General features: G+C 43.1%; 1 protein-coding gene across 3 annotated transcripts in view; it reads left to right on the forward strand.

Annotated features, from left to right (window-relative positions):
- The window catches only part of LOC113139164 (tetratricopeptide repeat protein 28), a 150,789-nt gene that overhangs the window by 105,981 nt on the left and 30,614 nt on the right, over positions 1-14,194 (forward strand). For all 3 annotated transcript variants that reach the window (XM_026322183.1, XM_026322185.1, XM_026322184.1), the window contains one exon: positions 10,545-11,052. In XM_026322183.1, the coding sequence (XP_026177968.1) occupies positions 10,545-11,052 (508 nt within the window). The remainder of the gene's footprint in view (positions 1-10,544; positions 11,053-14,194) is intronic.

Raw genomic sequence — 14,194 nt, forward strand, 5'->3', positions numbered from 1 at the left:
AGAATGGCTGAAAAATAGGATTTCATTTCAGGGTGAGTGTGTCATTAAACTAATGCCTTGTGTAATATTCAAAACTTACAAGAATCAAAATTTACGAATCAAAACAAGGGAGGGGACGTTGTCTGAGTCTTATTGTATCAGTATAAATGTAATGCAATACACAGGAAGTCTTATGCAAAGAAGGTAATCGTGTTTCGTCCCTAGTGTACATACCAGTGTGTCCATTGGCTGTGCTGCTCAGCGGTGTCCAGCTGGGCTCTGGTTACAGTCCACCTTAGGCTCAAGCCCTTCCTTGCTGCAGATGTGGGATGAGTCATGTAATAGTTGTTGGTGTTGGCACAGCTGTATTTCTAACCCCCCTCCTCCTTCCCACCCCTCCTTTCTCATTTCCGCCCCATTCCTTACTCCCTTTTTCTCAGGTCTTCTAAAGCAGTCTGCTCGCCTTTCTTTGTTAAGTAGCAACTAGGCATATGTTATGGCTGCGAGCCCTGCATCCTGTCACTTAATGTCAGTGCAAAAGGGGTCTGGGATTGCTCCATCACTCCAGTGTGAAGAGGCCAATCTAACACAGACAGAAATCCACTTTGTTTGAAGCGACACTGGTGTTTTCCTATCATTCTTGCTCTTGACTGGTGGAAATAGAATTCGATTGGTGCTTATGCGTCTGCTTTGAGTCAACTGACACTCTTCAGCTATTGCTCAGCATACAAAGTTTCCCCCCACCTGGAGTACCTTTTTTCAGCTTCAGCTTGTCCTCAGTGGGGAGAGTTTAGCAAAGCCAAGTATTCCTCCTACGCTTGCAAATCCCCCTTATTACATTGCGTGACCTGAACACAACAGGCATTCCAGAAAAATCATGCCTTCAAATTCCAACACAGTCCCTGCAGAGTGTTTGGTAAACATATTCGCCTCTCCGCTCTCTGTGTCTTTCTAGCTCTGCCTCCTTATTCCTTAAACATCCATTTTCCCCATGTGTATCCTCCTCCATTAGGCTCTGTTGTTCTTTTTTTCATCAGAAGACTTTTGTTACTGTAGCAGAGACAGATGTGTGTTTGTGTATGTTTTGTGGGTACAGGACACAAAGCAGCAGTAGGAAAACGTGTGTCCCGGGTGGCTTGGCTAGGATGCCAACTTAATTTGTGGCTGAAGGGCTGTAACAAAAGCCAATCACCCTTCCACTCTGGCTTCTATTCTGCCACAGGCGAGAGATACAATCAGGGCCCCTGCAAGCAACTATTTACCTTCCCTGTCAATCAGAGCCCTCTGGTTTGTGCTCACAGCTGGAGGCGTCCCTGGCAGGTGGCCCAGCATCTTCCAGAAAAAAATGCCTTAAAAGCAATGATTATTTCCTGATTGTCTCTTCCTGTCTTATCTGTACCTCACCCCACGCTGTAACCTGGCATGCACTTGATCCTTCATTTGAGATTGCCTTTATTTTTCTATCTGCCTAGTTGTCACTATTCCACATTACCTGCAAATGAATGGCATCACCGCTGCTCTGCTGTACTGTCCTGGGAAACTTAGGACTTAAGGAAACTAATTCGGCAATTCTGGTTTTGATCCTTCTGCCTTTGCACACACACTCAAACACACATTCAGAACAGGGACACAGTCACCCCAGGAGGCAGATGTGTCTTTCATGGGACGTGGAAAGGAATGTCTCTGGGATTTGGTTTCCATCATGCTGCACTAAGGGGGCTTACCATCCTTATGGTCTCAAATCTTTGTTGCAGTTGGAGGTAGTGTGCACACACGTTCTTGAGCATGTGTGCATATGTGCATAATGTGTTTATGGATGTGATAATACACCCCAGTAGTAAGATCCTCTTCTTAGTCTTTATCAGGCAGACCAGTTCTGTCTGTCTGAGGTTCAAGCAAAGGACCCAGTGGAGCAAATAGCATGAGGTTAGTCTGGTGAAGCTCAGAGGAAGGAGGCACAGTTTATGGAGCACTGAGGTGCAGAGGTGATTTTGAGGGACATCTCTGTCTTTTGATCCCACTGAGTGTTGGTGTTGATGCTGTGTTCTGCAGGCTGCCGAGGCCACAGTAGCCATCCTCACCAGGCTTGTAATTACATTTGGGGAATAAAAGCACAGAGGGAGGAAGGGATTTAAATGGTTTGTGTGGTGGCCTGGAGGTAAAACGAGGTCCTTTCGCTCTCTCAGTTGCATGTTATTGTGGATTTATGCACCCAACACTTCAGCGCATGATGGCAAGACTCAGTAAAGACAGCACTGAGCTTGCTATTTGACTTGCAGGTGAGAGGTGAGAGGTTGTTTTGATGGGGATAAATGTTTATTTAAATGTTTTTAATAAATGTTAATATTCTGGTTCTGAGTACAGATTATATTATACATTCTAAACCTTACTTTGTCATCAGAGCTGCCTATGAAATTAGTTAGCATGGACTACATATATTCATAAACTTAACTGTTCCCACGCAAACACTGATATTTCTGTTCCTTATATTATTGCCTTCAACCTTCTTTAGTAATATATTGATAAATATAGCTATTCATCATGAAAATGAGTTTTTTGGCCACATGGGGGCAGAAGAAAAATCTAAAAACACCAACACCAGAGATGTTTAGAAAATGTGTTGGCTATTGACACATCCAGTTGACACAGAGACACGTTAGCCGTGGAAAATCCAGGTTCAATATTCACTCTCTTTCTCATGATTCCTTTTTTTTTAGGACAGCATTTGACAAAAGAGGGTAATAAAAGCTTTGTAGGGCTGCAGAGTTAGTTTTCACTGTGACACACTGCATCAGTGGATCTACTAGTACTATGATCCATAAGTGTAGCTTTAAGTGCAGTAACTCCATGGAAATTGGAAGTTGTGCCGCTTTTCTTTCCTTCTCTTGTGAAGAATACAAAGGCTATCATGGGTGTCTCTAAGCAGTTAAACTGTTCACTTATCCAGTTGAGTCACAGGAGAACAACTTTTTCCAGCACATAATTAAACTAAAACTACAGAGAGTTTTGAGCCTTCTGGCCTGTGTCAGCCACCAGTTTATTATGTTAACCAGGCAGCAAGAAAGCAGCATCACCTCAGATTCACTGCTGCTGACCTGATTCTGAGATGACAGAGGTGGGAATAATTCATTCTGAAGATGTGCAGTGCTTTTCATTACTCTGGAGCACACACACAACTCAGACCATCCCCATGTGTGAAAGTTTTAGACAGGCCTTAGAAATGAAAAGAAACCACCAAGAAGGTAAAATTGTTTTTTATGACAATTCTTCCATGAGCAACCATCTAATTTAGATATAAGGGAATATAGTATATCTCACCTTTTAACATCACAAAAGAAAAACACACTTTAAAGCAATGCAGTTGAAAGTGGTAACCTTGTATTTCACAAAAATCTGATATGGTCTTAACCCCTTAGGCATGAGTTGCTTGCTGTTGCAGATATATCAGAGGAGAGCAGCACAAAATCTCTGTCTCCTCTCTCAAACACAACTATGAGGTGCAGAGAGTCTGGACATTTGGTTGTCACTCTTCATTTCTCTCATTGTGTCAGGCTGCTCCAGGCAACAGCTCTAGCCAGCTCATATTGATCTGGATCTTCAGACCTTAACCTGTGTTCTCTTATCTCTCTCCTCTCCTCTCCTCTCCTCTCCTCTCCTCTCCTCTCCTCTCCTCTCCTCTCCTCTCCTCTCCTCTCCTCTCCTCTCCTCTCCTCTCCTCTCCTACCTAACAAATGGGGTTTTTTTTTGTGTACCACTGAAAAGGGTTGGACTGTGTATTCTTATATGTCATGCCTGATTCGCCCAGCTGTGTGGGCTGACAGGGACAGCGCCTCCCATCCCTCGGCCTCAAAAACACCCTTGAATAACCCTGGACTCCTGTGTCCTTGGATTGACTGCCCGGTTTCCTGCTGAATGCTCATGCAAATGAGGGGCCTGTAAGCTACAGTATGCTATATTTGGCACTGTGTCCTCAGACCCAGCAGGAAGATATAACAACAGCTAATTAGCTTTTAATGGATAGACTTTGAAAGTGATGTTGTTTCATTAGATGTGCGTCCCTTTTAGGCTAACTTTAGACTAGCGTGGATCTAAACTGGATCACTGTGATTTTTTTTTTTTTAGTCACAAACTATTTCTGCTGCCAACAGGTAGCACCATTTGGATTAGCAGAGACATTTCTGATCACTTTCAGCAATGTTGCTTTAACTGCTCCTAATCCCTATTAGTGTTTAAAATGGAGCTATCCGCTCTCTGCTTATTCCTAGCTTGAGGCCTTGCAAAGTGGCAAACCTTGATGTTTACCTCAAACCCCTTCTGGAATGACTTTCAAACACCACTGTGATTTCCCCTTCTGTCACCACAAGGTCTCTCAAGAATTGATTCCCTGCACCAGCAGGCTTCACACAGCTATGCCCGTGGAGATTTGACTTTAGTACAGAAATAAACAACAGCCCTGTGCAGCCCTTCAAGGCTTTGCTCTGATTTAGAGTACATTAAGATTCATTCACATTGCCCCGCTTCCCCTGTGTGCCACCTCTTCAGTTTCCTCCTCAGACTTTAGATTCATGTGTTTATATCAGAAGGCAGGAGGGCTGTTATAGCATTTGAACAATGCTGACATCCTGACACAAGGGACACGCACTGGGACTGAGGTAGGGGCTACGGGGGATGAGTGAAGCTCCAGTTCAGTCACTGTGCAACCCTCCCTCTCTTTTCCTCACTTAACATTTGGCCATTTCTGTAAACCTTGTTTTGTCTGGTGCATTGTCAGGGAGAGGCAGCTTGAAATATCAAACCCCCACGCCACTTGAAGGGAACAGTCAAATTTTCCACCAACACCAGTGGAGACTGTCAGATCCAATGTTACTCTGTGCCTCTTGTGCCTCTTGTGCCTTTTGTGCCACCAACTCGCCCAATATAGTCTCAAACAAATACACAGGCACATGACTTGAGATAGATGCACAAATGTGTGCCAAATGCAAAAATCTGGTCACACGCAAAAGTGGTTGCACACACACAAACAGAACACATCAAGCTCTGGGATAGATTTGGTATATTTGAGTGTTACTTTGTTTCTGTGTAAGGATGTGCGAGCGAATATACAACGGGTCTCTGGAGTAACCGCAAATGATCCACCATTTGCCCGGTACCGCTGCACGGACTACCCACAGCTCAGACAACAAAATGACTTTTTTACTACCAAAAGCATTCCCTGCACTGTGTGCCTGTCTGTATCATTAGTTCACTTAATGCTGCATAGATGGTTGTGTGTTTATGTGCTCGTTCCTGTGTACATTATGTGTGAATGTGTGAGTGTGTGACCGTTTGAGCAGCAGACAGTCTGACAGACAGCACAGTAGCTGTCACGAGTGCCCTTACCCGTAGCTTAACCTTTAGTGACAATCAATCCCTTGTATGCTTGTCCTGTGAGGGCTAAAGGAATTATCAAGCTGCAGGCCCTCTGGCGTCATTTATCTGCGAGCTGGAGGTCACAGAGGTTACGGAGAAACAAGTGGCTTCACTGATGTCTTATCACTGTTAACAGATCAGGTTAGCTCTGATGATTGATTAGATTAGAAATTGGTTGATGGCCATACCAAGTTATGGTATTTGCATTAGTTTTCTTCTGAAACAAATCAAATGTGGACTTTCCAAAATAAGGTTTATTTGAGGACACTGTCGGGAAAACAATGGCGTTATGACTTTCATGAATATTATTTTAAAGCTTGGCAAGGTAAAGAGAAGGGGGTTCTGTAAATTGGCTCCAGAGAAAGCAAAGTTCAATTCAGTTTGGCCTGTTCTACAGTGGACTGAATCCTGTGTATGTGTCCGTGTATGCTCCTGGGTGTGTGTATGAAAGAGAGCAATCAGGCACAGCTGTACCTGCCCTCACTTGGCAGAGCACAGCATTTGCCTGCTCAAAAAAGCAGAAGGTTTTGATATAGCAGAGAGGCAGTCATTTGGCTGATCTAATGGTCGCTCCCATAGGATCCATATCTGTGTGCAAACACAGAGTGAGGAAAGACAATGGCATATACACCCATAAAACCAGCTGAATATTTTATCATTCCCCCCCTGCCCCCACCCTCCACACCAGCATGCTGCCTCTGTTCTCTGCCTTTTCTCTCAGTAATGCAAGTCTGCACATACATGGTGTTTTGCACATGCACACACAGACAAGATCATGCACATTTAGAAAGCAACATTCAGGCTTCTTTGAGAGCGTCCCTGACTGATCTGTTCTGTCTCCAGGTTTATTACAGTTGAGATGTTTCCCTTTTTTGTCAAAAAGCATCTCTGCAGGTGAATTCAGATCTAAAGACATTTTTGCCCTGGGGATGTCTCCAGCATTCTCTTCTCTCATCCTTCAAACACAGTCTCTCTCGTAGCCTTTTATCTGCCCCCACACTCCCCCTTCACCCCCCACACCACTCTCCCCCCACACTCCCCACATCCCCGCTTCCCCCCGTGTTCGGTTCTGTTCCCTGCCAGCCGGCTCCTGTTGCTGTCTGAGCCCAGCTCGTTAAGGGAAACACTGGTGCATGGTCCTCCTCACCTTCCCTCTGCACTGCCTTTTAATTAGACAGCTGTTTGTGTGTGCACTGGAATACGTTGTGCAGTGTGTGTTTGTGTGTGTGTGCATGTAGTGTTTTTCGGAGGGCTGGAGTGTTTTCAGTCACATGAGGGATCTTTTTGAAGAGATTGGTATCAGAGTGGCTTGTTTGTTTCTCTGATGTTCAACCAAGGAGCTAAATAACAGTGTGCACTCAGTACAGAGTGTATGCAGCTTCTGTACACACAAATTTTACTTTATCAATTTAGTTGGTTTTTAGTACTGAAATGGTTGATTAATGAATTAGCCAGGCAACAGAAAACAATTTGGGTAACTCAACAACAGTTTGATTAATTGTTCACTGATTAATTGCAAAAACTGACATTGGCATTTATTGGTTCCAAAATGATGTTTTCTCTGTGGTTTATTTATGGTAAATTGAATTTATTTGGGATTGAAGGCAGTTAGTCAGGCAAAACAAGCTGTTTGAAGATAAGGCAGTGCGCATTTCAGTGTTGCTGATTTTATGATGTTTGTTGTCCTTTTAAAACAGAATTTTTGTGTTGCGTTCAAATTCATTCATGCTCTGAATTTTTATGACTCTTTAGCATTTGTGCTAAAGGATATTGCACAGAAATGTAATGTGTCTTTATTCGGTCACTGCAGTTCGTGAATGTGTCTGCATTCGTGCAAGTAATGTTTTTTTCCAAACTAATAGCCTTAAATCTGTATTAGCACAGTGAAAAATAGGGTTGTGCCCACTTCTGTGGAAAAGCAATCAAACCTGTTCTCCATCCCCTCTTGTCAAGAAGAGAATGACTCCTCTCCTCCCCCATATAATCCCATTAACAGCACTTTACTGAAGTAGTGGCTGCCCTGCTCTCCTGCAGGACATACTGTTTGGACACAGGGCACAATGTGGGCTCTTTAACACCTTACCCCCTCTTCCTAACTCTGTCTCAACTATGATCCTTTTATCAAAAAAAAATACTGAAATTATTGATTCAAAATATTGAGAGAATGGTTACCATGCGTTATCTTATTGACACTGGGCATTAACAAGTGGCACATTTTCACTTCTAGGCCTTGGTGATTTCTGTCAGGCTGAAATGTACAACACTGTACCAGTGGCTCTAATAGAATATAACTAACAAGTGTTGTTGAAGAAACAACAGGAGCATTGTTTTGAAAGTGGTTGATGTCAGAGCAGTAGATTCTTGTTTGTACACTTGCCAGTGCCTTTGTTTGAGTATTTATGCCCACACAGAAAGGGGATACACACGCCCATGTTTACGGGCATAGTAGAGGTAGCCTCCTCTACAAGGTTGGGAAAGTACAATCCAACTATTTACTGCACATCTCCATGACAACTAGGCTCGTCCCGTAAGCTCTGCCAGTCTATGATGATAGCCTTGGTTGTTTGGAGCATATCAGACCGCATAGGTCTAAAGTAAAATATGGAGAACTTTCAAAGGCATATTCGCACAGCTGCAAGGCGAGGCATAACCACATAGCTCAATACAGCAGAGAAGTGGTGGACAGCCCTCTGCTGTTTCAGGGTAAGAAATAAAACACACACCAGGGGTTCAGAGTCACAGACTCACATACCACCATGCTTAGCCATCAGGAACAGCTCGACTGCATGACATAAGGGGCTAATTATGCTAAGTACAATACATTACCTCTAGCATGTGCTGTGAAAGCAGACATTTCTCTAACACACTTAGTAGAGGGGGCTGACAGAGAGGGATCTGCAAAGAATTCTAAACCCCTGTCCTGGTCAGAGGAAAGAACTGGAATAATGTTGTTGAGGCCAAAAATTTCTGATTAACATGTCATCATAGACTTCTGCTCCCTCCCTTCTCTTACTCGCCTCTCTCACCAGAAGACCCAGTTTACCTTTTATTAGCAGACCCTTGGTGCAAAATTTGTTTGCTGGTAAGAACCAGTCGTTTATCAACAGTTTATAAAGGAAAGTGTTGGGATTAATCAAATCAGCACACATCCAGAGAAGTGCCGGACTCTGTAAACACAATCAGATCTGACTCTGTGGACAGACTGAGAGAAGTGGGAGGGGTTCAGGGGAACAAGGAGGGAGGAAAGATAAGTGCAGAGAAGAAATGGAATCAAATTAGAATGAACTCAATTTGGCAGAAATTATGGATTTCGCGCAATCATTTCCCTCACAGATGGGGTGTTATTTTGCGATACTGCTGGGAAGTCAATTTGAGCAGTGGTGGGAGAGGGCTGCAGTCAGAAGAGAAAGATACAGTCCCAGTGTCTGTCCCTGAGCCAAAATCAGTGCATCCTCTATGACTGGCAAGGCTGGCTCCTCATTATCTGCCTATCTTGGCTTCCATCTGAGTAGAAAATGCAGCGTTGCAGTCTCACTTTAGAAGGACACTGATCACAAGAGCAACTCATCTCAACTGGAGAAAGATTGCAACCCCCCCCCCGCTTTCTCTTCCCATGTCTCCCACCGCACTAAGTTGAAGGCAGACAGAAGTGAGGAATCCTCTCTTGTTTTATGCTCAGAAAAGTGGAAGTTTGAGTCGGGGAGATGGAGCGAAGCTTCAAAAGGGACATGTAATTGAGCAGCCCTAGATAGGCTATCTGGGAACATGAAACAGCAACAGTTGTGACGGAGGGTAATTGCCTCCCTGGGCCTGTATAATGCCTTGTCGAGTCTTTAAACTTAAGCAAACTGCTGGAAGTCCTTATGTCAGCAGGTAATTGGTTCCAGGCATGAGCAGCTATGTGAAATGAAGGAAAGATAGGTAGGTGGAGTGTATATGTGCATTCAGTAAGAATGTATGAAAGATTCAAAGAAAAGTGTTTGTCTTTGTAAGTGTTTTTGGGAGCATTCTGTTGTATTGATTTTTGTCTCAACAGTGTGCTTTGCTTGCAATTATTCAGAGGGTTCAATATTTTCATTATGTGGCGCTAAAGCAAAAAAAACATATCTCCTCTCTGTGGGCACATTTCTTCAAATTGCATCTTGATGTACTTGTGGAATAATACCTATTTAAATATGGAATTCAGGATGGTGGGGTTCCTGCTATCAGCGGCTAGTTTGGTAACACTGAAACGACTCACGACTGAGTAGTTCATTCTTTACAATAGCCACTTTTACTGATTCCTGTTGCTGAAGTTCCAGACGATGCAGGAGGGTCAGCACTGTGGCCTTCACTGTCACTGAGTGTTTGTCCTCTCCTCTGGCCTGCATCCAACCCCCTTCCTGGCTGGAAGATGCAGAGTGGGACCTCAGGAAGAAGATTCTTTATTAGCTGGCCCTGCATGATTAATTGAACATCTGTTCACACAAAGACAACTGACCCCAATTCCCAGCTGTTTACCCTCTGTATAAACAGTTAATAAGCCTGCAGTGAACGTGTCACCTAGGAGGTTGAGGCCGCATTTTGTGAAACCTCTTCATTTTCCTGCTGAAACTCTCCTTTTGCTGTTGTAGCCAGAGCTCTCTGTATCTTTATTTTTACAGGCAAGCGTTCCTTAAGAAACTGGATGATAGAATAGCTGGAATACACAGAATATTGTTCTCTGTTTTTTGTTTGAGAGGTCTTGCCAGCACTCAGCCAGTCGGCCTCCCGTGGTTCCCGCTTCCTGATTAGCCTTGCCTTTGTTCTGCTAGTTGTAGCACGCCATGAAGCGTGATTGTAGTGGGCAAACTGATGCCTTTAAAACTAGCCTGCTGCTGCGTTGATCTGAATCACACTTTTCCCCCTCTATGTTTAGCAAAGAAAGAATCAAATCAGGTTTTGCTTGTTGTTTGTTCTCTGAGCAGTAGGCCTCCAATGAGATTTGAGTATTTAGATGCTTCTGGCTAAAGGGACATTTAAGTGTGGGTTGGGAATCTGTGATGCAAAGACAACAAAATTGCTTGCTGTTGGTGAAATGTGGGTATGATTAATGTGGGAGTTTTTTTTGTGTACAGTTTATTATCTTGCTGTTTTTCTTACTCGCTGTCTATCTGTCTGTGTCTCTCTATACATAGGCTGCTTCAATGGCGCTGAGCAGCTTGGGCCATGTATATACAGCTATAGGGGACTATCCAAATGCCCTAGCCAGCCACAAGCAGTGTGTCCTGCTGGCCAAGCAGTCCAAGGATCAGCTCTCCGAGGCCCGGGAGTTGGGAAACATGGGGGCTGTCTACATTGCCATGGGAGACTTTGACAATGCTGTCCAATGCCATGAGCAGCACCTGGGCATTGCCAAGGCACTGGAAAATAAGCGCGAAGAAGCTCGGGCATATAGTAACCTGGGCAGTGCCTACCACTACCACCGAAACTTTGACAAGGCCATGTCCTACCACACGCATGTTCTGGAGCTTGCCCAGGAGTTGGAGGAAAAGTCCATCGAGATGAGAGCCTACGCAGGACTGGGTCATGCTGCTCGCTGCATGCAGGATTTGGAGAGGGCCAAGCAGTACCATGAACAGCAGCTGTCTATAGCTGAGAGTTTAAAGGACAGGGCCGCAGAGGGAAGGGCCTCCTCCAATCTGGGTATGTACGCAAAATACTAAAAAATTTCTAAGATGATTTAGCTGTTAAGTAATAATATCATGGACAAATCCTCCATATATCCCTGGTAGGTCATTTATGTCTGTATGGCAACACTTAATATACAGTGTCATTGCTTCAGAATTGAAAAAAATTATAATTACTAGTAGCGTCAAGGCTAAATTCAAAATCTTATCAGAGGGAAGGAAGCACCTGGTAGTGAGATAGCAGGAAATCTTACAGACTGGAAGTAGGTAAATGTTTACTGATTGTTTCAACATGGGATTTAAGTGTTATTTTAGCTGCCTTGGACGTAGCTTGCTGAAATAAGAGCAAGGTGACCGATGAGACTGAATATGCCATGCTATGAAACGTTCAGTAACAGTGTTCTCCATTGCCCTGTTATTGTGCTGCTGGTGTTTTCACTATGCTGCTGGATTCCTTTGATTCTCTTCATTTAAATTAGCTCTGTACCTATTGTTGTTTTCACTGATATTCACAGCAAATATGACCTGAGTTATGTGAAGCTGTTTGAAGATATAGTAGTCAGGCCCTGCACTATGCTCTACAGTGAACAGTATCTAGTAGATTATGGAAGCATAGTGGAATCAGGGCAGAAGATGGTGTGTTAGGTCTGGGTCATTTTAGAGCTCCAGCAGTTCTGTGGTGATCAAACTAAAAATAAACCTCCATAAAAAATGTTGTTTTTTTTTTGTTGTTTTTTTTTCATAGAAAATCTCCACCGTCACTTTCGCACTGGCTTGGATTCAACTACATATTAAAGCTATACAAACATAAATAAAAATGAGGTAGTGGTAATTAAATATATGATCAGGTCTTGATTGAAATTGAAAATGTCATTTCTGTCCCTGTTATAATTTAGTGTTCTAGAGGCAAGTCCTGCCAAAATGAAATTATTAGCAAGGTAACCTTGGGGAGTCTGCTAATATAATGATGAAAGGAATTTTAAAGATAAAGATGTCCCTTTAGATATTTAATATCCCATCAGATATATGGTATGACCAGTTCTCTTGTATTTTGTGCAGCAATTACAGCCTTCGCTGGATGACTTATGATAGCCATCAAGATAGTAGTAAACCTGACTCTAATGGAAAAGTAAGAGGTATAATAGTTTCTTCAAGATGAATTCTTTAACCTAATGTATAAAAGTAGGCAGACAGAGAGCAGGGTTAATCAGCCAAATGTAAATTGAAGTTGTCCTTTGACCACCTGAGTGGTCACACATCTTGGGTTGCTTTTAGCTCCAACACACAGCTGATTTTAAAAGTGAACTGGTAACTGGTAGTCATAAATTGGGCGCTTGAATGAGAACATTTTACGATGCTTGAGTACATGTGAGCTTTGATTCAAGTGGGCACTACATGTCAGGCAGCGAATTTATTCCTATCTATAGTATGATTGCTGTTGCAATGGCCAGAGTACTCTTATTCATTATTGGTTGCAACATTACCGTTCTTCTAGTGGCTGACAGAGTAATGATAGTGGTGGTGATGCAGTGCCAAAGACCTCAGACTGGTGACAGTGCAGACACTAAGTGTGTGGGTGGTAGTGGTGAAGCCTGTTGCTCCATGGAGAAGACCTGGACAAGCTGAACCATCATGTGGATACAATAACTCTTGATACCCAGGGGAGCCTACTGTCTACCTCCACGCAGCCTGCTCTAGTTGATGCTTCTTCTCGTCTATTCTTTCTCTACTCCTTTTTCACTTTTTGATGCCTCCTTCACTCACTCTCCATCTCTCCACTCACCCCTACTGATTGTAATCTGCAGCTGTCAAGCTCCCAGTAATTGAAACTGACTTGATGAATCGCTTAATTACCTTTAATAGCTGATTCAAGAGGAGCTGAATAATGAAGATAACAGAGAATGAAGTGGAGGATGTGAAGCATCAGTCTGTAATTGCTCCATTGTTGTTGTTTTTGTTTACGACACAGGGGTGTGCGTCATTATTTCGTCGTCACTGCCCGCAAGCCTGCTTAGCACAAGAAGATATGGGCTAAAACTAACAGGATGTTGTTTCAGACATCAAAAAATGGTGCTGTGCACAAAGAGAGAAAGGGTGAGCCAGTGAAGATTAATGAGCAGCGATAAAAGCAGAAAACAGAGATGGGAAGAAGAAGTTGCAGAAACAGGAAAGAACAAACTTTTATTATGCCCTCTCAGCTTGTCGGTAATGTTGCGTGTAGTGTTGGTGGAGCAGCAGCTGACATGGCTCTGAGGTACGGTTGTATAGAGAACGCTGTGCTTTAATATCTAACCATGATGCCCAGCGGTACTAGCAGCCCTGGCTCAGCACACTCTGACCTATAAAGGATATGAAAATGTAGCGTTCCAGCCACATTTATTATTCATTAATTGGCTAACTTACCCTCTAGTCAGCAATATTTAATATCTGGGGGAGGACTGAAGTGGTGTTTCCATGTAGTTCACATTTCTGGTATTCTTGAAACAGAATCTCAATAGATATTATTTTTCTTTGCATTTCACTTCAAAGAGATTTTAAATAAGTTTGTTTGGAAGCGTTTGTGTTTTATGTAGCTTGGTCTTTCCGCTTGTTTTTCCATGGTTCACACCTCCCTCGTTTGACCATATGTCTCAAACAAGTGACTTGAAATGTCGCCTCTGTCACTCTGAAAGGCTGGAGGTGAAAGTCCTAATTAAGCATTTCCCCCTCCTTTTTATCCAGCGCCCCTAGAGAATGGTTTCTGCTGATGTTCACAAACACAAAGCAAGAGAAAGAGGAAAACAACAGGAAGAAGAGTTCACACAACAACACATGCTCTGTGCTCAGATCTTCTCACTGGCACAAATTCTGTATTGAATTATATTTCTTTATGATAAACCACTTTCCCTATTTCAACTTTTTTGGGTCATGTGAAAATGACATTACAGAAAAGCAGTGGTGGAAATCTGATTTGTCCAGACATCTGACATGTCAGAGTAACACTGTTACATCAGTAGCTTAAGCATCATGATTTGTTTTTAATGGGCAGCCGCTCTTGAACATCTGAGTGTGAGAGGAATTATGTTAACATAGCCTTTTAAGGCGAAGGCATATACAGTTAATGGACAGAATAATCAAATAATTAAAAGATCGGATAAATGTCCGTTATCATGACACGA

The sequence above is a fragment of the Mastacembelus armatus genome, chromosome 9 (genome assembly GCF_900324485.2).
Source record: "Mastacembelus armatus chromosome 9, fMasArm1.2, whole genome shotgun sequence".
In the NCBI taxonomy this organism is placed as follows: Eukaryota; Metazoa; Chordata; class Actinopteri; order Synbranchiformes; family Mastacembelidae; genus Mastacembelus; species Mastacembelus armatus.